The sequence below is a fragment of the Spermophilus citellus genome (genome assembly GCF_964194105.1).
Source record: "Spermophilus citellus genome assembly, chromosome: 4".
Classification (NCBI taxonomy): Eukaryota; Metazoa; Chordata; class Mammalia; order Rodentia; family Sciuridae; genus Spermophilus; species Spermophilus citellus.
In genome coordinates this window covers 72,480,866-72,506,090 of record NC_138185.1, presented here as the reverse complement: position 1 = coordinate 72,506,090, position 25,225 = coordinate 72,480,866, and the positions used below count along the sequence as shown (strand labels likewise).

The following is a 25,225-nucleotide window of genomic DNA, read 5'->3' as shown; positions in this document are numbered from 1 at the left end:
TTCTAAATAAACTAAGATGCCATCTTTAGTGGTAGAAGGCCCATTCTCTCCCAGGTTCATTTGTCCCAGCCCATGGCTCTGGAGTTGGTTCAGGAGCAGGCCTCAGGAACAACACTTGGATTCCTATGCTATGGTGGGTGTTCTTTTTACTGTGTGCACAGCTGCTGTGGTGGCTGGGGTCAGCCTTTTGAGAATGAGAACATATTGTCACTGGAACAGTGACATCTTCCAGCCTCTGTGTCCCCTTTCAGGGGGCCCCACAGTTTTGGAACCACATCACATATTGTCCATCATGGGGCCACTGCTTTGTTTTTGTTGTTAAACATTTTTTCTTGCTTTCTTCTTACTATCTTGGTTTTCTTCCTTTTTAAACCAAGATAAAATGTTTCCAGTTTTCTTAAAGATTCTTTTGATGAAATGATTCTAATTTATATTTGTTTTTCTCTTGTAGCCTGGGGAGCATTTTTACATGCTCACAGTCTTCTTTTGTGATCTTATCCAAGACAAACTTTTGATTCTTCTTTTTTAAAAAGTTAACTGCTAACCAAAATCATACTTTAAAATCAGGTTACTGAAAACAGTTGTGGGAAAAGATGCTCTGTTTTTGGAATTTTTATAATCATTCTTCTAAAGCAGGAGTCAGAAAATGTTTTTGGGGGGCCAGGTAGTTAATATTTTAGGCTTTTTGGTCCACATAATCTGTTACAATTACTTGACTTTATCACTATAGTATGGAATTAGCCATGGATAGTAAATAAATGAATAAGCATGGCTGTTTTCCATAAAACTTTATTTATAAAAATAAGATGGTGGGCCAGATTTGAAAGTATAGGCTGAAGGCTATAGTTTTCTGACCCCTCTTTTAAAACATTTTCTACTTGTCTGGAAAAATAATAGTTAAAAACTTTAAGGTGGTATGAGTCATAATTCTTCCCCTTTTTATGAGGTAGAAAAACTGTGTTGACAGTGGGGTTCATTGTGAACTTTAAAGGTAGAGTAGGCTGTTCGTATTGATAGCCTTAAAAATATTTGATACAATGATTCCATTGTGGGGAACCTACCTTAAATGGTGTGTGTGTGTGTGTGTGTGTGTGTGTGTGTGTGTGTATGTGTGTGTACATAGATGTTTCACCACAGCATTATTTGCCATATGAAAAACATGGGAACAACTTAATTATCCAATAGTAAATTATTCATTCAAAATAATATTATAAAGCCCTTAAAATTAGGTTTGTGACAAAATCCTCATGAGTTTATACTAAGTGACATGAAATGGATAAATACATCCTTGAGACCTCTAATCAACTGAAATACAGAGAAGATTGATAGAAAGTGTACCAAATGTCAACAGTGTTTTTTTCTGTTGAGAAGATTATCTGGGATCTTTACTTCATGAGTATGCAGAGATACTTTTCTAAAAGATCATGTTAGGCACTATAAGGAGTAAAATGAGTAGACCAAGTTCTTCTGCCTTTTGTGCTGGGGCAGTGTGCTGCATGATTCTAAGCCAGAATGCCCTGTTTCCTAGAGAAACCAGGAAGCAGGGCCTGGGCTGGGCCAGTGGTGGCCATCATGGATATTTGAATGTAAAATTTCAGGTAGAGCAGTCATAAGTGACCTGAGTTTCCAATCTGGTGATGAGAACAGGAGCCTGCTGAGAGGAGAGGAGACTCTCCAGAATAGAGGAAGGAGATCAAGTGCTGAGTTGGAGGTGTTAGGTGGATCTTCCACATGGATGCCAAGACCATGTAGGACTTGGAATCAAGAGAAAAGTGGAAGTGATGAGCCAGGGTCTTAAGTGAGGGAGGATTGACTTATTAGCAGGTGGACATTGCAGGTGTTGTGAGTGGGGAAGGAGCAGGAGTGAGAGCAGAGTAGAGCAGCTTTGGGAGGGGCTGGAGACAGAGGACGAGAGCCAGCTGGTCTCTGGCCCCATGACCTATGAGTGTAAGAGCAGTGCCCTCCTCTCTCTATAGGAGGGGCCACTGCTGGAAAGTAGAGCATCAGGCTGGCTGCTGTGTGAGGGCTGACAAATTTTCTGTGGGGAGTGGAGGATGTAAGAGTTGGCTTCTCAGGGTGTGCACTTAGACGGCACCCTTGAGAGCATTAGGAGGCAGGTGAGCAGGGGGCTTGGGACAGGCATGAGTACCCAAAGGAGAGGTAGCCAGGGTGGCTGGTAGTTTTAAGCATCAGACAAGGAGAACAGGATGGATGATACAGGTGGGATCATCTCAGAGACAGGATTATGAAAGAACGAGTTTTCTCAAGCCCAAGGATGGAGATGCAGGAGGGACCTTGGGAGGATCAGCGTTGGCCTAGATTGGTTGTGCCTCTATAGAGATCCACAGGGAGAAAGCCATAGGAATTCAGACTCCATTGTTCTAAGTAGGCCCAGGCTTCTGTGAGTCAGAAAAGAAGGTTAGGAGTGGTGTAAATACAGCCATGTCTCCATGATTGCTTCCCTGTTGGGAGCCCCATTGTAAGTCAGTCCAGTACCCTATGACCTGTGGACAGAGACTGATTCACATCCCAATATGTCAGTTCACACACAAACTTTCAGTAACACGTCTAGTAGACGAAGTCAGGCATGCTTTCATTCCAGTGGAGCCTAGAAATGGGGCTCATTGTGCCCAAGGAAACCAGAGAAGCTTGCAGAGAAATAAACGTTGAAGCAGTTGTCTCTCAGGGTCATGACAGCAAATCATGGAAATGTGTTTTTTCATTTCCTCATGTTCCACCACTCATGTGCTACACAGCTGTGATTTATTTTCAGAGCACACTTTGGAATTTGACAGACCTTCATAATGGCCCGCTTCACAGCTGAAACCATTTGCCATTTGGTAGATGAGAAAGCAAGTGACGATTTACACTAAAAGGGCTGTAAAAAGATACTGTCTGTGAGTGAGACAGACAGACAGGTGTCAAAAACCTAAAGCAACAGAGCAAAGCTCAGGTCTCCTCCGCAAAGCTATGACCCTTCTAGGCTGAGCTCCTGGCCTCTGGTTGGAGTAGAGTTTTGGAGTACACACCGGGGTTAATGGTGAGCACATCAGCAGTAAGTATGGTGGTGGTTGCTGGTGGTGGTTTGGTGCTGTGCATCCTACAAGCCCTGGGGACATATGAGGAAAACACCTCTCAGGAGTGCTGCAGTGCTGAGGACAGCAGGCTGATGAGGCACAGTCCAGGACCACAAGTGCCAGACAATTCTAGGACAGAGTGGTAGAGCTGGCCCAGGATAGCACAGCATGCTGCAGGATGTGGACCAGGGGGGTGGCTGCCCTGTGTTGCACACTTTGTTCTTTTACCTCCTCATTCCATTTGGACCAGTGGGACCCAGGCATGGGGAGGTATCTTCAAGGCCCATTTGATTTAAGTGACAGGAACTCATTTGAGTATCACAAGGAGTGGTCTCCAGTCACTTTCTCACACTTACTCTACTTCATTGTTGTCCATAGCACTTACCTCCTTTCAAAAATCTATTCTATTTTAATTTATTCCATTTCATTCTATTCTTTATTTTTGTTATTTCTCTTACCCATTAGAATGTAATGGGGCTGGGGATATAGCTCGGTTGGTAGAGTGCTCACCTGGCATGCCTAAGGCCCTGAGTTTAATCCCTAACACCAAAAAAAAAAAAAGAATGTAATTGCTTTTGCCTGTTTCTTTATGCTTGAATCATTACCTAGCAGGTTACAGTAGCTGATGGAATATTTATAATGAATGAGGTGAAATGACAAACAAAGGGAGTGGGCTGCTGAGGGCAGAGGGAGCTTCCAGAAGGCCCGGAGATGTGAGGAGCGAGTGCATGGGGAATAATGGGTTGACAGGAGCAGCCGGGGCCTGAGTGGAGCAGTAAATAGGCATTTGGTGAGAGGGAGGTATAAGAGTGAGCAGAGGCCAGCTTTCATGATTTTATATAAGGCTGCAGGATAGATTTCACTGGGACTTATCAGTGGAGAACATGAGAGGTTTTCAAGAAAGGGTGACATGACCATTTGTTTTAAGTCTGCCATGTGGATGTTTGTCTCCTGTGTGCAAACCACTTTCATGTAAACTGTCTAACATTTTACAAAAGAAAACCTCAATGACCAGTGAGGCTGACTGCCCAAGGTCTCAGAAATGATAGGACCATGATAAGTAGCAATGCAGAGGTTGTATTGAAGGGTGCAAAACCTTAGGAAGGGACATCCACCTTGTTGCAGCCATCCTTCCAGAAAAGCAGAGTAGGACAGACCTGAGGCATGATGCAGAGAAAGTAAGTCCATGGGCCAAAGGTGAATGGGAGGTACACTGACAGAATGTTGGTGACAGATCAGATGTTAGAGTGAGTGTTTCATGTTCTTTATATAATAAGTATTTGTAGAGCATTTTCTCTGAGCCATCCATAGTAGTCACATTGTAATATTAATTCATTTAATGCTCACAACAACCATCTAAGGAAAGTACTATTATTTCTTTCATGCTACAGATGTATCACAGAAATGTTAGGTAATTTGCTAAAAATCACACAGTAAGTAAGGGAGGCTGGTTATAAATATAGGTAGGTGAGCACTAGAATACATGCTCTTAACTGATAACTTCAAGCTTAAACAACTGAATAGTAATGGTGCCAGTGACTAAGGTAGAAAATGTGATGAAAGACAAGTCTAGTTTTGGAGATATGGATTTTAAGTGTCTGTGAGATGCCCAAGACACATAGAAATTGCCAAGAGAGGTCTATCTGTTTTTAAAAATAATAATGATAATTGATGATGCTTGTTTAAAATGGTAAGTAAGCTGGAAGTGTTGGCACATGTCTGTAATCCAGCAGTTCAGGAGTCTGAGGAAGAAGGATCACAAATTCAAACCAGTCTCAGCTAACTTAGCAGGGCCCTAAGCAATTCAGTGAGACCTTGTCTCAAATTAAAAAAAAGGTTAGAGATGCAGCTCAGTGGTTCAGTACCCCAATCCCTGGTACTAAAAGAGAAAAAAAGGTAAGAAAGACGCTGTTCAAGAGAGTCAGGGTAAAAGTACAGGAACTGTTGCAATAGGGTATTTGCCATTGGGTAAAGAGATCAGACTCCACTATGAATCCAACAAAAGACAAGTGGGGATTCAGGAACAGCGTGGGGTCACTAAGAGGAAACATCAGGGGTAGAGAGAATTCTTGCTAAACTGACTCGACAAAATTCTTGATAAAGTCAGGCTAAGGTGATAAGATATCAAGGGTGGTCAGTAATAAGGGTGAGGGACTTTTGCCAAACTCTGTTAGACAACTTCCTGTTATTATAACAAAATACCTGAAATAATTAACCTGAGAAAATATTTATTTTGGCTTGTAGTTTTAGAAGTTATAGTTTAAGAATGCATAGATCCATATTTTGAGCCTCTGTTAGGGGTGCTAGATGACCATATGGGCAGGCAGCACGTGGTAGAGCATACCACCTCCCCTAGTTATTGAGCCAGGAAGTAGAAGGAAGAGAAAGAGATTGGGCTCCCACAATCCCTCTTGTGGGCACATCCCTAGTAACCCAAGGACCTCCTACTAGGTTCCACCTCTTTTTTTTTTTTTTTACATTTTTTTATTGATTATTTAAAGCATTACATAGCTCATGATATATCATCTTTCATACATTTGACTCAAATTGTGTTTTGAACTCCCATTTTCACCCCAAATACAGATTGCAGAATCACATCTGTTACATATTCACATTTTTACATAATGTCATATTAGTGACTGTTGTATTCTGCTACCGTTCCTATCCCCTACTATCCCCCCTCCCCTCCCCTCCCCTCCCATCTTCCCTCTCTACCTCCCCTGCTGTTGTTCAATTCTCTCCCTTTTTTCCCCTCCCCCTTGCCCCTCATAACCTCTTATAATTTTATGTATCATTGAAGGTCTCCTACCATTTCCATATGCTTTCCCTTCTCTCTCCGTTTCTCTCCCCCCATTCGTCTTTGTTTACTGTAGTCTTTTCCTCATGCTCTTCCTTCCTGTTCTGTTCTTAGTTGCTCTCTTTATATCAAAGCAGACATTTGGCATTTGTTTTTTAGGGCTTGGCTAGCTTCGCTTAGCATAATCTGCTCTAATGCCATCCATTTCCCTGCAAATTCTATGATTTTGTCATTTCTTAGTGCTGCATAATACTCCATTGTGTATAGATGCCACATTTTTTTTTATCCATTCATCTATTGAGGGGCATCTAGGTTGGTTCCACAGTCTAGCTATTGTGAATTGTGCCGCTATAATCATTGATGCAGCCGTATCCCTATAGTGCGCTCTTTTAAGGTCCTCAGGGAATAGTCCGAGAAGTGCGATAGCTGGGTCAAATGGTGGATCCATTTCCCAGGAATCTCCATACTGCTTTCCAAATTGGCCTCACCATTTTGCAGCCCCACCAGCAGTGTACAAGTGTACCCTTTTCCCCACATCCCCGCCAACACTTATTGTTGTTTGACTTCATAATGGCTGCCAATCTTACTGGAGTGAGATGGTATCTTAGGGAGGTTTTGATTTGCATTTCTCTGACTGCTAGAGATGGTGAGCATTTTTTCATGTACTTGTTGATTGATTGTATGTCCTCCTCTGAGAAGTGTCTGTTCAGGTCCTTGGCCCATTTGTTGATTGGGTTATTTGTTATCTTATTGTTTAATTTTTTGAGTTCTTTGTACATTCTGGATATTAGGGCTCTATCTGAGGTGTGGGGGGTAAAAATTTGTTCCCAGGATGTAGGCTCTCTATTTACCTCTTTTATTGTTTCTCTTGCTGAGAAAAAAACTTTTTAGTTTAAGTAAGTCCCATTTGTTTATTCTTGTTATTAACTCTTGGGCTATGGGTATCCTATTAAGGAATTTGGAGCCCGACCCCACAATATGTAGATCGTAGCCAACTTTTTCTTCTATCAGACGCAGTGTCTCTGATTTGATACCTAGCTCCCTGATCCATTTTGAGTTAATTTTTGTGGATGGCGAGAGAAAGGGATTCAATTTCATTTTGTTGCATATGGATTTCCAGTTTTCCCAGCACCATTTGTTGAAGATGCTATCCTTCCTCCATTGCATGCTTTTAGCCCCTTTATCAAATATAAGATAGTTGTAACTTTGTGGATTAGTCTCTGTGTCTTCTATTCTGTACCATTGGTCCACCTGCCTGTTTTGGTACCAGTACCATGCTGTTTTTGTTACTATTGCTTTGTAGTACAGTTTGACCTCTGGTATCGCTATACCTCCAGATTCACATTTCCTGCTTAGAATTGCTTTTGCTATTCTGGGTCTTTTGTTTTTCCATATGAATTTCATGATTGCTTTGTCTATTTCTACAAGAAATGCCATTGGGATTTTGATTGGCATTGCATTAAACCTGTAGAGAACTTTGGGTAATATCGCCATTTTGATGATGTTAGTTCTGCCTATCCATGAACAGGGTACATTTTTCCATCTTCTGAGATCTTCTTCTATCTCTCTCTTTAGGGTTCTGTAGTTTTCATTGTATAAATCTTTCACTCTTTTGTTAGGTTGATTCCCAAGTATCTTATTTTCTTTGAGGATATTGTGAATGGAGTGGTTTTCCTTATTTCCATTTCAGAGGTTTTGTTGCTGATATACAGGAATGCCTTTGATTTATGCGTGTTGATTTTATAACCTGCCACTTTGCTGAATTCATTTATTAACTCTAGCAGCTTCTTTGTAGACTCTTTTGGGTCTGTTAAGTATATTATCATGTCATCCGCAAATAGCGATAATTTAATTTCTTCTTTTCCTATTTTTATGCCTTTAATTTCTTTTGTCTGTCTAATTGCTCTGGCTAGTACTTCGAGAACTAAATTGAATAGAAGTGGTGATAGAGGGCATCCCTGTCTTGTTCCAGATTTTAGAGGGAATGCCTTCAGTTTTTCTCCGTTTAGGATGATGCTAGCCTGAGGTTTAGCATATATAGCTTTTACAATGTTGAGGTAAGTTCCTGTTATCCCTAGTTTTTCTAGTGTTTTGAACATAAAGGGATGCTGTACTTTGTCAAATGCTTTTTCTGCATCTATCGAGATGATCATATGGTTCTTGTCTTTAAGTCTATTGATGTGGTGAATAGCATTTATTGATTTCCGTATATTGAACCAGCCTTGCATCCCAGGAATGAATCCTACTTGATCATGGTGCACAAGTTTTCTGATATGTTTTTGTATTCGATTCGCCAGAATTTTATTGAGAATTTTTGCGTCCAAGTTCATTAGAGATATTGGTCTGTAGTTTTCTTTCTTTGAAGTATCTTTGTCTGGTTTTGGGATCAAAGTGATGTTTAGGTTCCACCTCTTAAAGGCTCCACTGCCTCACAATAATACCACAATGGGGAAACATGGACCTTTGGGGAACACTCATCCAAACCATTGCACTGACCTAGCAGGAATCTTTCTGAAACCAGCTTCTTTGTATAAGTACAAAGAGGGAAGCCTGAGTGTAAGCCTAGACAGACGGGGGTTCCAAGGAGCAGTCTGACCACAGTTTTGGTCAAAGGAGAGAAGCCTTTGTCTGCTGGAGACACTCATCTCCCTGTCATTAACATGTATGGGTAGTACAGTCAAGGATTACCAGGGGTTTATGGGAAACAGTGGAAAAGAAAAGGGCTAAGGCTCTGGGAATGCCAACACCATGGCCAGCAAGGGCTGAACTGAGGAAGAGAAACCATCACCTTCAAAGGTGTCCCAAAGAGAGCCAGGTCAAGAAGAGAGGAGACAAGATGGAGAGGAGCTTAAAGGTATTTGTTAAATTTGACAACAGAGAGACCTGTGGTCTAGGCTAGACAGTATCCGTAGGACTGTAGTGAATGAAGGCAGATTGCAGTGAGCTGAGCCTTCGAGAGGAGTGGAGGTGCCAATGGTGACTTGGATGGAATGCTCTAACTGCAGAAGGAGAAGGAGGGCAGGAACTTCATGGTCATCATATATTTATGTTTGCTTTTCTCCCTAAAATGAAAGAGATGTGATGATGTTTAGATACTGGAGAAAATACACAGTAGGGAATGGAGAAGCTAGAAATAACTGAGTGGAAAGAGGTTGGGAATGGAATAAAACCCCACTGGGGTGTGGAGAATACCCTGATACAACACTTTCTCCTCTGAGAGGGGAACAGGTGGGTGATGGAGGCAGGGGAGGTGGAGGAACAGATTGTATGCAGCAGTGAGAGATAAGATACTCAGTGAAGGCAACTAGATTTCGGACTCAAATTTCCATGTTGATGGCAATGTTATTGCTGATGTTCAGGGTGTGTTTTAGAGAAGTGGGTGAAACTGCCTTTGAAGTATACAGTCAGATTCCAGTGGTGTAGGTCTAACCAACAAAGGAGATGGATGTTTGTTGCTAGAGGTATAGACATGGGGTCACCAGTCTCCAGAAGTGACCACCAAAACCTTGGAGTGGATAAAATTGTACAGGGTACTGATGTATGAGAAGAAAAGGTGGCTGAGAGCAAAAGAGCACACAGGGAAAGAACAGACAGTGCTATGCAGGAAGGCAAGAGATGGCAAAAATTTTTGGAAAGGGATCAGTGTGTTAGTTGTGTAGAGCACAGCAAGGCAGTTGGGAAAGTGCATATTACATTTAGCAATGAGGAAGTCATTGGTGACCTTGGCAATTGAATTTCCATGGAGAGGTGGAGGAGACAGCCAAACTGGAGTGACTTGAGACTATGGAATCTGACAGCAGAAATGGCGAAGTGTAGATTGTTCTGAAGAAAACAAGGCATTTTAAAGTATGTGGATTTCATCGCTCTGAGTTTCCTGCCAAAGAATGTTGGGAATTCCAAGAAACAAACAATTTGTGCAGCCCCACTTGTCCTCATTGGCAGAGCTTTGGAGAACACTCTTCCCTACCTCTCCTCCTCCATCTCCCAATCTAAGGCTGAGGCTGACACCAATGTCCTTCTCTTTCTCTTAGGCCGGATCCTGGACCTGAAGACAGGGACAGTGAAGAAGGAAGGGCAGCAGTCATCCATGAGGATGTGCATGGGCTCACGGCGCTCCTTCATCTGCAGAATGAGGTCCGTTTGGGGCAACAGAGGGCTATCACTGTGGTGGTTTTGCTCCTTTCTGATCTACATTAAAACTCTTGACTAATCACCAGGAACAGTGTCGCACACCTGTAATCCCAGCAACTTGGAAGGCTGAGGCAGGAGGATAGTGAGTTCAAAGCCAACCTCAGCAACTTAGCGAGGACTTAAGCAACTTAGTGAGACCCTGTCTCAAAATGAAGTATAAAAAGGGCTGGGCATGTGATGCAGTGGTAAATAGCCCTAGGTTCAATCCCCAGTCCCAAAAAGGAAAAAAAAAACCCTTGATTAATTCTGCAAAGGTCATACATGCTGATTTGGTTTCCTTCCAATGACTTCATCTTCTCCTCCTGAGCCCAGGAATATACAGACTCCCTGATCTGTGTTGCATCCCTCTTTGTCTGGTTTTTTACTATCTTCTGCCTCTTCTTAGATTCATTACCCCTCTTGCCTGTATGTTTTAACTTTCTACCCATTCTTCATGATCTTTCTCAAATCCAGCCTCTCCAAGGTTCCATATTTCTCAACATGTGTATTAAAACCATCAACTCCCCAGTTTCTCTTATATCTCCTGTGACAACTCATATGTTTTTATTGATCTCTAATATATCTGTCAAATTGTTGATTGATACTCTATGTTTAAATATCTTAGCTTCATAAATCAGTTATATGCCCTGATGAGCACCCATCCTCCCCATCAAGCTGCCTGACCCGGGGGATATTCTAGTTCTCAGGTCTGGCACTTTGATTTATACCTCTTTGCGCCTCTCTGACATCTTTCAGAATGTTCTGTACATGCAGTTATCCTTCATGTTCATGGCAGTTGGTTCTAGGACCACTTACCAATACCATAATCCACAGAACTCAAGACCCAAATTTCAAATACCATATATAGTATTTGCATTTAATCTGCATGTATCCTCTCATGCATAAGTCATCTCTAGATTATTTATAATTAATGAGTGTGATGCTGATGCCATTCATTCATTCATCCAACAAATTTATGCAGAGGGACACCCTATGCTGGGGCTTCCTATGGTATGGGAAGCCAGTGTTAACTAAAGCATATGGACCTGCTTAATACTTATTTTCATGGGAATGTATCCAATAGACAAAAGAACCATGTTAGTATATGTGTCAGATGGTGGTGAAAAACACCATCAGCATAATGGAGGAAAAAAAGGCAAATTTGGGGAGTGGAAATAGTAGGCCTTGCTAGTCTACCTGTTATATAGGGTGAGTAGGGACAGGCCTTATTGATCAGGTAACATTTGAGTAGGGACCCAAAGAAAGTGAATGAATAAGACATGGAATATCTGGGAAAAGAGGACAACTGATAGAGGGCTAAGCCCGTGCAAACACACTGAAGCTAGATTATTCTTGCGTGTTCAAGGAACACTAAGGAGATTACTGTCAGAAGTAGGTAATAGGGGAGAGTCATGGTGAGAGATGACAGATGTTGGGTCATGTTGATCTCAAAAGATTTTAGCTTTGACTCTAAATGAGATGGGAGGTTATTAGAGTTTGAGTATAAGAGTCAAATGTTCTGAATGACATTTTAAAAATTGCTCTGGCTTTGTGTGGAGAATAAGCCTGCAGGGGAGAAGGCTAGAAGCAGAGACTACTGTAATGATTCAGTTGAGAATAGTGATTGTAGTAAGCAGTGTTCAGCTTTGAACATATTTTAGAGATAAAGCCAGACTGCAGGTAAGTTATGAGAATATGAGAGAAGTCTGAAATGTTTACCTGCCAAGTTGGAAAAATGGAGCTGCCATTTACTAAGATGGGAGAGACAGTTAGGGGAGCTGGTTTTGGATAGAGGGCAAATGTCAGCCCTTGAAAGATCAAGATGCATGTCAGACAGCTAAATGGAGAAGATGACTAGGCAGTTGGACATGTCATTCTGGAATCCAAAGGAGGAGCTGAAGATAAGGTGCTTGGGGATTTTTGAGATGATATTGGAAGCCACAAGAATAAAATGGCATGAGGTCACCTGGAAAGTGTGTGTCGACAGGAGATCGGGGGACTGTTCCTGTGCACTCCTACACCAGGGAGGTAAAGGAGAGCCCACAAAGGAGACTTGGGGCACTGAGGCAGGTTGGGGACAAAAGAGGGCCAAGGAAGTTTCTAGAGAAAGACTGCCAAATTCTGCCAATGAGTTCTAAATAATAAAAGGAGAAACAGCAGGAGCTGGAGCTGTAGGAAGGTGAGCAAGGCTGATCTTGGCTGCCTCCTCCAGAGTAGGCACCTACCCAGCCATCCCTGGTACACGATCTCGTGAGCAGGCTCTTCCTTAGCACCTCTTCTGACAAGACTGCCTGATTCTACACCCATCCTGGGTTAGCCCCCTATCCCTGCACTATCTGATCACCCATCCTCCCCATCAAGCTGCCTGACCCTGGGGATATTCTAGTTCTCGGGTCTGGCACCATGGAGCCCTCACTAATGTCATTCTTACCCAATTCTTTGCTGCTGGAACCATGACTTGCCACTTGCACATTTGGTGGGTACCATGAAGTTCCATACGATAGATGCTTTAAAAGAATTAAATAGTTTCTCTTTTTTTGTACTGGGGATTGAACCCAGAGACACTACCACTGAGCTACATCCCCAACCCTTTTTACTTTTTATTTTCAGATATTGTCTTGCTAAGTTGCCGAGGGTCTTGCCAAGTTGCTGATCTGGCCTCAAACTTGTGATCCTCCTTCCTCAGCCTCCTGAATGACTGGAATTTCAGTCCTGTGCCATCACACACAGCTTGAAATATAAATTCTTCAATGCATCATCCAAGCAATGCCCTTCTGAATTAATTGCTTGGAAGTACCATAGTGTGCCATTTGTATTAGTAGCCCATAATGCCATTACCAATGCCCTTTCAACCGGATTCCTACAGTCCCCTGCCTGCCTTGGCATGCCTCTGGGTGCGTTTTGAAGTGCCAGGCTATACTGCCTGGATGGACCTGAGAAGTAGGCTGCATTGCTGTTTTCTGAAAGTATAATTTCTCCTCCAAATAAAACAACTTAATTTCAGCAAGACCCAGGGCAAAGTCTACCAGTAAAGGGCAGAGGACCATGCTGGCATCCCTGGGAAGCACTGTCATGGATTGATCCTGCTGTGAAATCCACATTAATTCTGGCAGCTGTCCAAGGTCTCAGAGTATAATTGGGCTCTCATCTTTGCTATGTTGAAAATTAAGACATCAGGATGTTAATTGCCTTGTGGTTGGGAAGTGGAAGTGCATGTATTCAGTGAGTATGCCAAGCAGTGGACAGAACCTGGCCACAGTCCAGGCCTTGGATGTTTGATGCCTAGATATTGAGAGGATTATAGAGAAGGGAGGCAGGAAAGGACCTACCAGAGTAGGCAGTGTGATGCCTCACATTTCCTGGCTTCCAGACAGGGACCCATAGAAAGACCTGATACTATACCTGTTGGCCCCTCGCTTTCACTCACCCCTGCCTCAGCAGGCTTCTAGCTGTACAGTTAGAGCCAAAACATTACAAGGAAGGAGAGGGAGTTTCTACAGCTGTGATGCTAAAGCCTGAGAAGATGCTACTGTTCATCAACTGGCAACATCTGTTTCCAGTTGCTGTGTCTGCTCAGGGCTAAAGAGACACTGCTACTATCATCACCCACTTCTCTCATTTTCCTTGAAGCCACCCGGTTCCACTGCAGTGATCTGGTGGAACTTAGCGTGGCTGTGTTTCTCCAAGAGTCTTTTTACAGGTTTCTAGCTCTGGGCTGGGCCCTGAAACTCTTTCCACGTATATTGCAAAGTGAGTCACACTCTCCTTCCTCTGGTGACAATCAAAAATACAAAGGCATGCTAGCCTGCTTCTCCACTTTGGAAGGAAACTGGTCACAGGTTTCATCTGAGTAAATATATAAGTGTCAATTGAGGGCCATGTATTTGACAGCAGCGTTATATTCTTTAAAAACATATTTGGGTCTTCACTCATTCTAACACATTTATCAAATCTTAGATGTGGAAATGCTCCTTTGGACCACCTTCCTCTTAACAGAATAACCACCATGAGGAAAAGATTCAGGTCAGTATCCCTTTCTGATGTATATATTGAGGTTGTTCTGGCAGATAGCTTCAATATCCTAAGCTGAGGAGTAGCCCAGCTTTAAAAGAGGTCTGTCTGAGTATAGAGAGGACCAAGAGACAGTGGCTGAAATGTGAAGTGGGAGTTGGTGGAATTCATTTGGAACTGTCATACCACACAGAAGGAGGGAAAAGAGGGTGGTGGGAAGTTGAGATTCAAGGTCATAAAGATAGTCAAGGGAACCCAATAGCTTAGATGCCAAAGCAGTCATTGACACCCTTGCCTCACTCACATGTGATAACAATAATTTCACAAATGTTCTTTCTTTAGGAATGGCCTTGGCCCTGTAAAAGAAGGAGAAGCCCAGTATGCAGTGGTCCACTGCACAGGATACATAAAGGCTTGGCCACCAGCAGGTGAGCTTAGCTGCAAATGCAATCCAAGTGTGTATTCACTACCATTAACATGGTATCCTGAGAGGAACATATTCTTAGAGGCAGAGGCAGGACAATCTTATTCTCCTTTGTAGTTAGAATATAGTGGTCTTTGTCATTGGAAAAAAACTGCTATCTGAAACAGAGATTTCCAGAAAGAGCTCATTCTACAGAAGTCATCAGAGAGAGCCATTACAACTCATTTCTAGGTTCTGTCACCCACAGCCTTCTGTAAAGTCAGAGTGGCAAATTGAATTCCAAGTCATCAGAAAAGTGGCAAATCAAGAGTACTCTTACACTCATTAGGATGATTAAAATAAAAGGTAATAACAATTGGTGTGGATGTGGAGCAATTGGACCCTCATACATTATTGGTGAGAATGTAAAATGGTGCAGCCACTTGGAAAAGAGTCTGACAATTCCTCAAAATGGTAAACAGAATTACCAGATGATTCTCAGTTTCACTCCTAGATATCAGTCCAAAAGAATTGAAGACCTATGTCTTCAAAGAAATGTATACGTGAGTGTTCATAGCAGCAGCAGCAGCATAATGTTCAAAACAATGGAAAAATTTGAATGTGTGCTAACAAATAAGTAGATAAATAAAATGTGGTCTATCCTACAATGGAATATAAAACAGCTATGAAAAGCAGTGAAGTACTGATACGTGGTTTGTTAACAAACTTTGAAATTATCATGCTAAGTGAAAGTGTCTAGACAAAAAGGCCACATGTTATATGATCTCACTTAAACCAAAATGTCCAAAACAGGCAAATTGATCAAGATAGAAAGTAGATTTCAGGGAGAAAAGACAAGGCATGACTGTGAAAGGGCACAGTAGTTTGGGGGGGAGTACTAGAAGTGTTCTAAAATTAGATAGTAGTGATAGTTTCACAACTTTGTAAATATACTAAAAACTACTGAATTGTACACTTTAAGATGGTAAACTTTTTGGTATATGAATTGTATCTTGATACACTGTATATGGTGGTGGGCTGCTGGGATCAAACTAAGAGTCTTATGCATGTTAAACAAATACTCTACCACTGAACTATACACCCAGCCCAATAATTGCTCTTAAACAAGAGTATATACAAGTCAGACCATGTGTACTGTATACAGTACACTTCAGTGAATGTTTCATTTAGCTTGAGAACAATGTATATTCTGTAGCTGTTGGATGGAGTGTTTTCTAAATGTCAATTGCATCAAGTTGATTGATAGTGCTGTTAAGGGCAACTATATCCAGATTGATTTTTTTTTTTTTGCCTGCTTGATTTATCAGTTATTGAAAGAAGAGGGTTGAAGTCTCCAATTGTGATAGAGTATTTGCTTATTTCTTCTTGTATTCTATCAGTTTTTGCCTCACATATTTTGATGCTCTGTTTTTTTGGTGCACATATACTAAGGATTATTACGTATTTGGGGGAGATTTTTCCCCTTTTATGTAACGCCCTTCTCCATCACTGTACTTTCCCTTGCTCTCAATTCTACTTTGCCTGAAATCAATATAGTTTCTCTAGCTTTCTTTTGATTAGAGTCAACCTAAGTGTGTTTTTATATTTAAAGTGGGTTTCTTACGAACAGTATACTTGTATCTAATTTTTTTAATCAACTCTCACAATCTGCCTTTTGACTGGTGTATTTAGACCATCACATTTAACATGATCATTTATATAGTTTCATTAATAGTTTCCATGTTTCCTGTTCATTACATTTGTTCTTTGTTTCTCCCCCTACCCCCTGCTTTTCCTGCCTTTTCTTGGAGCATTTTGTATTTCATTTTCTTTCCTCTTAACATGTTATATTGCTTTCAAAATGTTTTCATTATTTGTCCCAAGTTTGAAGTACACATTTATAATTAATATGAGTCCACATTCAGATAATGTTATGATTCATGGTAACACAGACACCTACTAACAGAGCACCCCACCCCTTCCCATCCCTGATGATGTTGCTTTCATCCCTTCACTTGTCTTTGTCATCACACAGGACATTTTTACCATTGTTCCTTTGAACAGAGACCTATTAAATTAGTTAAAAATAATAAAAATGAAAAGTTTTATTTTACTGTCATTTATTTCTCACCAATGTTCTTCTTCCCTTCTTAATATAGACCTGAGCCTCTAACCTACATCATTTCCTTCTTCCTGATGAAATTATTTACTCATCTATCTATCTATCTATCTATTTATTTATTTATGCTGGGAGTTTTAAAATTTATTTGTTCTTTTTCTTATACATGACAGTAGAATGTATTTTAACATATAATACATATATGGGGTACAACTTCCCATAATTCTGCTTATACATGATGTACAATTACATTGGTCATATATTCATATATGAACATATGAACATTTCCCCTCCTTCCCTTTATTCTCTTTTGTCTAATCCAATGAACTTCTATTCTTCTCTATCCCCTTCTTATGGCAAGTTAGCATCTGCATATCAGAGAACATTCAGCCTTTGGTTTTTTGGGGATTGGCTTATTTCACTTTGCATGATAGTCTCCAGTTTCATCTATTTACTGGAAAATACCATAATTTCATTTCTCTTTATGGCTGAGTAATATTTCATTGTGTATATATACCACATTTTCTTTATCCATTCATCTGTTGAAAGGTACTTAGTTTGGTTCCATAGTTTAGCTATTGGGAATTGAGCTTCTATAAACATTGATATGGCTATGTCATTATGGTATGCTGATGTTAAGTATTTTGGGTGCATACCAAGGAATGGGATAATGGGTCAAATGGTAATTCCATTCCAAGTTTTCTGAAGGATCTCCATACTAGTTTCCACAGTGGTTGCACCAATTTGCAGTCCCACTAGCAATGTGTGAGTGTACCTTTTTCCCCACATTCTCACCAATATTAATTGTTACTTATGTTCTTGATAATTGCCATTCTGACTGGAGTGAAGTGAAATTTTAATTTGTATTTCTCTAACTGCTAGAGATGTTGAACATTTTTTCATATATTTGTTGACCAATTGTATTTCTTATTCTGTGAAATGCCTATTCACTTCCTTTGCCCATTTATTGATTAGGTTATTTGGGGGTTTTTGTTGTTGTTATTGTTTTGTTTTGTTTTGTTTTGTTTTTGGCGGGGGTTGTATGTGTACAGGTGTGTGTGTTAAGTTTTTTGAGTTCTTTATATATCCTGGAGATTAATGCTGTAAGGTGCAGGTGGCAAAGATTTTCTCCCAATCTGTAGGCTCTCTCTTCACATTCTTGATTGTTTCCCTGTTATATTAAAAAGCTTTTTAGTTTAACCCAGGGGCACTTGACCACTGAGCCACATCCCTACCCCTTTGTTTTTGTTTTTGTTTTTGAAACAGGATTTTGCTAAGTTGCTGAGTGCCTCACTAAGTTTCTGAGACTGGCTTTGAACTTGCAGTCTTCTAGCCTCAGCCTCCTGAATCACTGGAATTACAGACATGCACCACAATGCCTGGCTGAACAACTTATTTTAATATTTCTTGCAGAGCAGGTTTACTGTTATAAAATCTCTGGTTTTGTTCTTTGTAGAAAGCTTGCTTTCTTCTTAGAATTTGATGGAAAAATTTACTGGATATAGAATTCTATGTTGGCAGTAACTTTCTTTCAACATTTTAAATATTTCACTCCACTCTCTTCTTGTTTGCATGGTTGCTTATGAGAAGTCAGCATAATTCTTATTCTTGTTGTTCCCTGATTAGTAGTGTGAGTTGTTGTTTTTTGTTTTTTTCCTGGCTCTTAAAAGATTGTCTCCCTATATTTGGTTTTCAGCAGTTTCACTATGGCATACCTGAGTGTAGAATTCTTTTTATGCTGCTTGGTGTTCTCCAAGCTTCCTGTATTTGTGCTTTGGTGTCTGTCATTAATTGAGGAAAATTCTTGGACACTATTTCTTTAAAAATTTTTCTGCCTTTTCTCTTTCTAATTTAAGTTTTCGAATTGTGCATGTTATAAACTTGAAATTGTACCACAGGTTTCAGATATTCATTCATTCATTCATTTCTTTCTTTCTTTCTTTCTTTCTTTCTTTCTTCCTATTGGTATTTTAGTTTGGGTAACCTCAAAATGATATATTTTCAGGTTAATTGATTTTATCCCCCCTCGCCTCCCCGGCCATGTTTGGAATACTGATGGGTCTATCAAAGTTGTTCTTCATTTTCTCTGTAGTGTTTTTAATTTCTAGCATTTTCTCATCATTATTTCTTAGAATCTCCATCTCTGCTTGCCTTATCCATTTTTTTTAACATAGTGTCTACTTTCCCCATTAGAGTTCTTAATTTACTAATCATGGTTATTTTAAATTCCCCATCTGGTTTTAAAAAACTGTCACATCCAAGTCTGCTTTTACTCTTTCTTTGTCCCTTCAGACTGTTGTTCTTGCCTTTTAGTGTGACTTCTGATTCTTTGTTGCAAGCCAAAATATATCAGGTAATAAGAACTAAGGTAAATGGGCCTTTTGTGTAAAGTTTTATATTAATCTTGCTAAAAGTTGGGCTGTTTATAATGTTGTAGGTGTCAATGCTAGAAGCTATAAATTTTTCTCACATCGTTGTTTTTCTCCCCTACTGCCTTTGGATTTCCTCAAGAGCTCCTTTTTTTTCCATTTAATCTTTTTTTATTATTGATTTTATTATTTTTTTAAATACATGACAACAGTAGAATGCATTACAATACTTATTACACATATAGAGCACAGTTTTTCATATCTCTGTATATAAAGTATGTTCACATCAATTTATGCCATTATATATGTACTTAAGAGCTCCTTTTTAAATAGAGCCTATGCCTTGCAGCTCCTCATCTGTAATCCACTGTTATATAAGAGCTCTATTGGTGTGTTCTAATTGTTCTATAATCTAATGATTAAACCTCACTCTTTTAGTGGGTTTGTGTCCCAGGGCCAGGACATTTACAAGTGTATCCTCCTCTTCCTTCCCCTTAAGTTGGTTAGGAAAGAGATAGTGGCAGGAATTGGGTGGGGACCTTCCCCTGCCATACTAACCATTGGTTTAGTCTGTTTTATATTGCTATAACAAATACCACAAACTAGATAATTTATAAAGAAAAGAAACTTATTCCTCACAGTTTCAGAGACTGGAAAGCCCAAGTTCAAGGGGCCACAACTGGTGAGGGCATTCTTGGTGCATCATAACCTGAAAGATAACATCACATGGTGAGACCTTGTGCACTTGAGTTTCTCTTCTTTTGAAGCCACTGCTCCCATTATGGGGGTCCCACCCTTATGAAATCATTTTCTAATTATGTCCTAAAGGCCCCACCTACAAATATAGGAATCATCAATGTAGGAATCTGGGGGTTGTGTTTCCAATGCATGAACTTTTTGAAGACATTTTTAGACCATAGCAAGTATATTATTATTATTATAATACACAAGATTATCATGCTGTTGTTTGCCAAAGGCCTCAGCTAGTCTCAAGAACAGGGAGCTCTTAAGAGCCTGGACCTTAGCTTTGTGGATCCACACATGGCCTGGAAACTGCTATAGAACTGATCAGACCCAGAGAGTATGAAGGAATTCTCAGAAGCTGAGGCATTAACCAGCTACAATCAATAATGGCATGAGAGTCTCTGTGTAAGTGGCATGGATGCTCCTGTATGATGTACAGGGGAGACCTGTCAGGTTTTGAAGTACTTGAGACACTAGATTTGTATTAGGAGGTTGCTTAGTGAGAGGAAAATAGGAGCAAATGGTCATGGGCCCTTGGAGGGAGATTCCTAGCAGTTTAGTCCTCCCAGCACATGTGATGGACACTGGCATGGCCGTTGTTAGACAAGACTCTAAGGGCTACAGGGCACAGTGCTCCAAGGAGTGCTCAGTCAGGCATGGTGGCACACATGTAACTACAGGAGACTCCAGAAAAGTGTGGCTAGAGTCTGTGGTCAGAAGAGGCCACCGGAAGAAAGCTTATAATAGTGCTGCTCAGTTCTGCCAAATTCTGCTTCTTAGGACTCATACCAAGGTGACCATCTCATTCTTACTGAAGATTTCTTCATTTAAATTGGTTCATTATTCTCATTATACCAAGCAACTTCCTCTTCCTGTTTCTGACCTCCAAGTGCTCTCTTTCTTAACTGCTTTATTTGAGCTCAAGGACTGTGACCTCACATGAGAAATGCCCTGATCATTGTAAATTCACTCTCAGTGTCCTTGTGGATGAGGTGGAGAAAGAAAGCTGAGGCCAGGACCACAGATGGATGGTCGCATTCCAGAGTCTGCAAAGCTGGTTCAGGATAAGTCCCCCTGAAGTTGCACATGACTGTGACTGTTAGTGATGGCAGTCACAGGGGAGTAGGGCTTACATGCCTTAAATTGTCCACAGTGGCCCTTGAAACGCTGCCACATGAGAAACGGTTGAAGGAGCCAGCTAGAGGTAGGTGTTTAGGTTGGAGAAAATGAGACATGATTTCTGTCTTCAAGTATTTGAGGGGGTGTCATATGAAAGAGGAATTGATCTGACTTAGGAGAGTTCCAGAAGGCACAATTTAGACCAAAAGGGAAAAGTTAGTGGAAGGCAGATTATAACTCAATAGAGACAAATGAGCAAAGGTACAAACATGATGTTCATAATGTATACACACACACTAAGCATATGGGAAGATTTTTAACCTTGCTCTTAATAAGAACTGCAAGTTAAAACAATTTGATACTATCCCCTCTTTCCCATCAAATGACAAAAATTAGAAAAGATAAAATGTTGGTAAGATTCAGTAAAATGGGCACTTATATGTACACCTAGTAGGACTCTTAATTAGTACAAATATTCAGTAGAGTAATATGGCAGCAGAAATTAAATGCCTTAAAATATACATTCCTTAAGATGGAATGTACTCTAAGGCATTAGTCAGATCTGTGTATGTATTATGTTTAAGCATTGTCTATAATTGTTAAAACCTCTAATTCCAAGAGGGAGAGTTGGTCAAAAATGACATGGAACATCTGTGTGATAGTATACTTGGCAACTATTAGGGGACATGCTTCTAAAAGATGTTTAAAAGCAAAGCAAAGTATTTAAAAGTAGTTTTTAAAGCCCCAATTTTATTTTTAAAATATAGGTGAATTAAATCTATGCATTGAAGACTTACACATAGTATATTAATCACTGTTATTTCTGTAGATTTTTTTTCTTTTTGCTTTTTCATTCATTTCTGCTTTTTTCCAAATGTTTACATAACTTTAAAAATCAGATAAAATCATATTTTTGAGAAATCAATCTGAATTTTCTAAAGGGACATTCCAGACAATTGGATTGAGTGATTTACACTGAATTTAGAAGTTGTGTCTTTTTTTTTTAAAGAGAGAATTTTTTCTTTTAATATTATTTTTTAGTTTTTGGCAGACACAGCATCTTTGTTTGTATGTGGTACTGAGGATCGAACCAGGGCCGCACTCATGCCAGGCGAGCGGGCTACCACTTGAGCCACATCCCCAGCCCTAGAAGTTGTCTTTTTGTTTGTTTGTTTTGTATTCAGTTTTGTTTTTATCTTTAATTGGTTACATTTCTGTGAAGATAGAAAACAAGACTACCTTCATACATAGTGACTATGGCATGCTTACAGGATACTTAGTAGGCACTACCCTGTTCTGTGACCATTAATACTCTGCTTCTTGATTGAGAACTACATTCCTAGCACATGTAACACAGTTCCATGCTTATTGTTGAGATCCCTCAAGACCCAGGGGCACAATGTGTTCATCTTGTCGTCCTAGTGCATAGCTCAGAACTGTCACATGGTTTATATTCAGGAAGACTGAATGGATGGACAGAAAGAAGAAAGGTATCGAAGGAGAGAGGAATTCTTGCCTAGACAAAAGAAATGGTCAACTAGAAGGATGTTTTATAGAATCCAGAGGTTTTAGAATGTACTTTCCCAGGAATCTTTTAGGATGGGTAGAGACAGTCATCTGACCTAGATGAGGGGGCTGAAATGAAGTCATAGCATTTTCACCCTGCTCTAAGGTCATGGAATTGGAGCATTGGAGCAGTCTGCAACTCACTTAATGACTGAATTAAGTGTAAATTTACAGGGCTGCCACATCTTGCTCATGAGCTCAGGCTCCTTAATTATAAACAATGACTTGGTTGGGAAGTTCAAGCAAAAGTCCTGGTAAGGAAGTATGAAGAGATATGGAAGCCAACCAGAGTCACTGTGAATATCTAAAACTGACCTTGAAAAATTTATAAAGGTAAGCATCAGAGGTAGATTTCATGTTGCTAACAGGGGCTAAACAGATTCTTTGACAGCCCATGTAAACATGTTTTCTTAGGTCTGAATGGCTAACTGTGCATTTGTGGTTCTTCTTCCTGCCTACTGACTCCATGTTAAAAGTAAATGTCACAGTAGATTCTGATATATTCCAGAGCCCTTTCTGCTACACAGTAGCCTCTCAGCCTCACAAAAGTTCATACTATACAATTCTTGTTTTAAATACTTGGGTGTGATTAAAGGAAAAGGAGAGTATCAAAGACAATAGTTCCCTTGTCAATTCCTTCAGTTGTTGAATTTGTGAGAAATCGTCACACACATATCATAATGAATCCCATTTTTATGTAAAACTATCATGCACTGATTTTTTAAAAAATCATCCATAACAGGTTGCAGTTTACATTTCAGGGGATGTGTTCAGAATCCCAAGGACACTGAAATTTTAAAGGTGTGAATCACCTACACCCCATTGTCACCACCCAGCACGTTGCAGTTTCGCAGACATTCAACTTTGACCTGGAGTCATCTATAAAACAGAAGCATTCCTCTCCAGTCACCATCACTGGATCTGCTTGGTCCTTTTTGTAACAGTTATGGAGAATGTCCAATTAACTGGTGTGTGTATGCACAGGAGAGCTCAAGGAAAAGAGCCTTACCCGGAGCTGGTGACCTCCCTGGGATCCTCCAGATCTTGAAGGGGCTTGTTACTAGCACCTAGTGTGCTTTTCTCACTGCTGACACTTTGCTTTTCTTGTCTTTGCTGCTAGACTTTCAGTAAGCGTTGGCTACAGCATGCCAGAGGCCTGAGGTCATGTTGGTGTTTGGCTAGAATCTGCTGTGGTCAGGCCAGTGCTGTCACTGTGCCCAACAATTCAGCCCTGCCACGAACTCATCTGTAACAGCCCTGCACTTCTTGCAGCTTGCTCATTGAATACTGTGTTGTTTTTCCACCACTTGAAAATCTCTAAAAGCTACTTCTCTGTATTGAGGCCACCAAGTCACAGCCTAGAACCCTGCTCTCCAGCCCTGAGCCTTTCTGTGGTATAAACACCAGGTCTCCTGCTCAGAACCTCTCCAGACATCAAAGCCATGATCTTGGCCTGAGATAACAGGGGGGGATCCATTTTGTAGGGTCACCAGTCAGGATCTTGATCTGCAAAATACCTGCAGGCCAGCATTTTTCAAAATACCTTACAAGATCAAAAGGATTTCATGGCCAATATAGTTGGGGAACTGTCCTCTGTATCCCCCTGCTAGCAATTGTCTTCCAAAGTTTTTGTTATATTCTCTGAGAATCCTACAGTGATGAAAACTTTTCTTTTTTTAAACTATGTTTCCCAAATGTGTTTTACCAAAGTAGCTTTTTTTCCCCCTGAAACTTACTAATGTTCCTCAGGGAACCCCTTAGAAGTAAGCTGTGCCCTGAATTGCTTGCAGCCAGGAAATGGTTGTTTTCTTCCCGCTGTGTTTTATGAAATGCAAAAATGACTTAATTCACATATGAAGGTGTAAGTCCCAGGCAGCCTCCGCCCAGTGTTACTGAAGGGCAGTCCAAATTTCCAAATGTTTGCACAGGGTTAATGCAATCCCTGGTAAGAAATGAAGAAGCATTTATGGTCAGGACTGTGTTTCATCCCAAACAGCAGTTTCCAGTTACATTTCATTTGTGTTGTTTATATTAGTCAGGATTTATTTTGTCCTGACATGAGGGAAGAGTCTATCCAAGAAGAAGATAAAGTAATGTAGGGCAAAATGAGCTTGTGCAGCCAATTAGGGAATCATCAAAACCTGCAAAGATAGCTGGAATTATCCTGTTCATATTAAAAAACCACTTTGATAAGTGTTGCAGCTCCTTCCAGGAAGCGCTCCCTCTGGACGGTGTTCCTCTCGACCCTGGCATCCAGCCTTGGCTGTGTGCCCCACCTGGAAGCAGTGTTCTGTTATAATATTAATCACATGGCATCATAATGCTCTGGGTCTCCATTTCCCACATGAGCTGGTAAACTCCCTGAGAGTAGGAAGCAGCCCTCATTCAGTGCTTAATCCCTGGTCTATAGCAGAGTATCAGATGTATACCTAGTGTCTGGACCCACAGAATGTCAGAGCTCAGGAGAACCTCGGTATCATCTCAGCCCCTCTGGTCTTACAGAGGAAGAACCTAAAGCCCCACAAAGTTCTGATTCTCAGCTCCACAGCATCCTGGGCCCTTGATCATGGCCCAGACCAGGCAGAACTGAGCCGCCCAGGGAGCCAGCTCAGCCATGCCATAATTCCTGTCCAATGTCAAGTACAACAAGGTCACTTCACTGGGCTAACAAGACCAGGATGGTTGACCCTCAGATGTCAGGCACTGTGCTGAACGCTTCTTGTGCGTTTCCTCATAGAATGCCCACAGTAGCACTGTGGAATGGGGACTGCAGTTATACCCATTTCACAGATTAATAACTGCTACCTTTACTGTTTCCTAAAACTTTGAGGGTCTGAAGGTTTTTGCCAT

General features: G+C 40.7%; 1 protein-coding gene across 2 annotated transcripts in view; it reads left to right on the top strand.

Annotated features, from left to right (window-relative positions):
• The window catches only part of ARNT2 (aryl hydrocarbon receptor nuclear translocator 2), a 177,392-nt gene that overhangs the window by 96,682 nt on the left and 55,485 nt on the right, over nucleotides 1–25,225 (top strand). For both annotated transcript variants that reach the window (XM_081290101.1, XM_081290100.1), the window contains exons 6-8: nucleotides 9,906–10,008; nucleotides 14,002–14,067; nucleotides 14,398–14,483. In XM_081290101.1, the coding sequence (XP_081146227.1) occupies nucleotides 9,906–10,008; nucleotides 14,002–14,067; nucleotides 14,398–14,483 (255 nt within the window). The remainder of the gene's footprint in view (nucleotides 1–9,905; nucleotides 10,009–14,001; nucleotides 14,068–14,397; nucleotides 14,484–25,225) is intronic.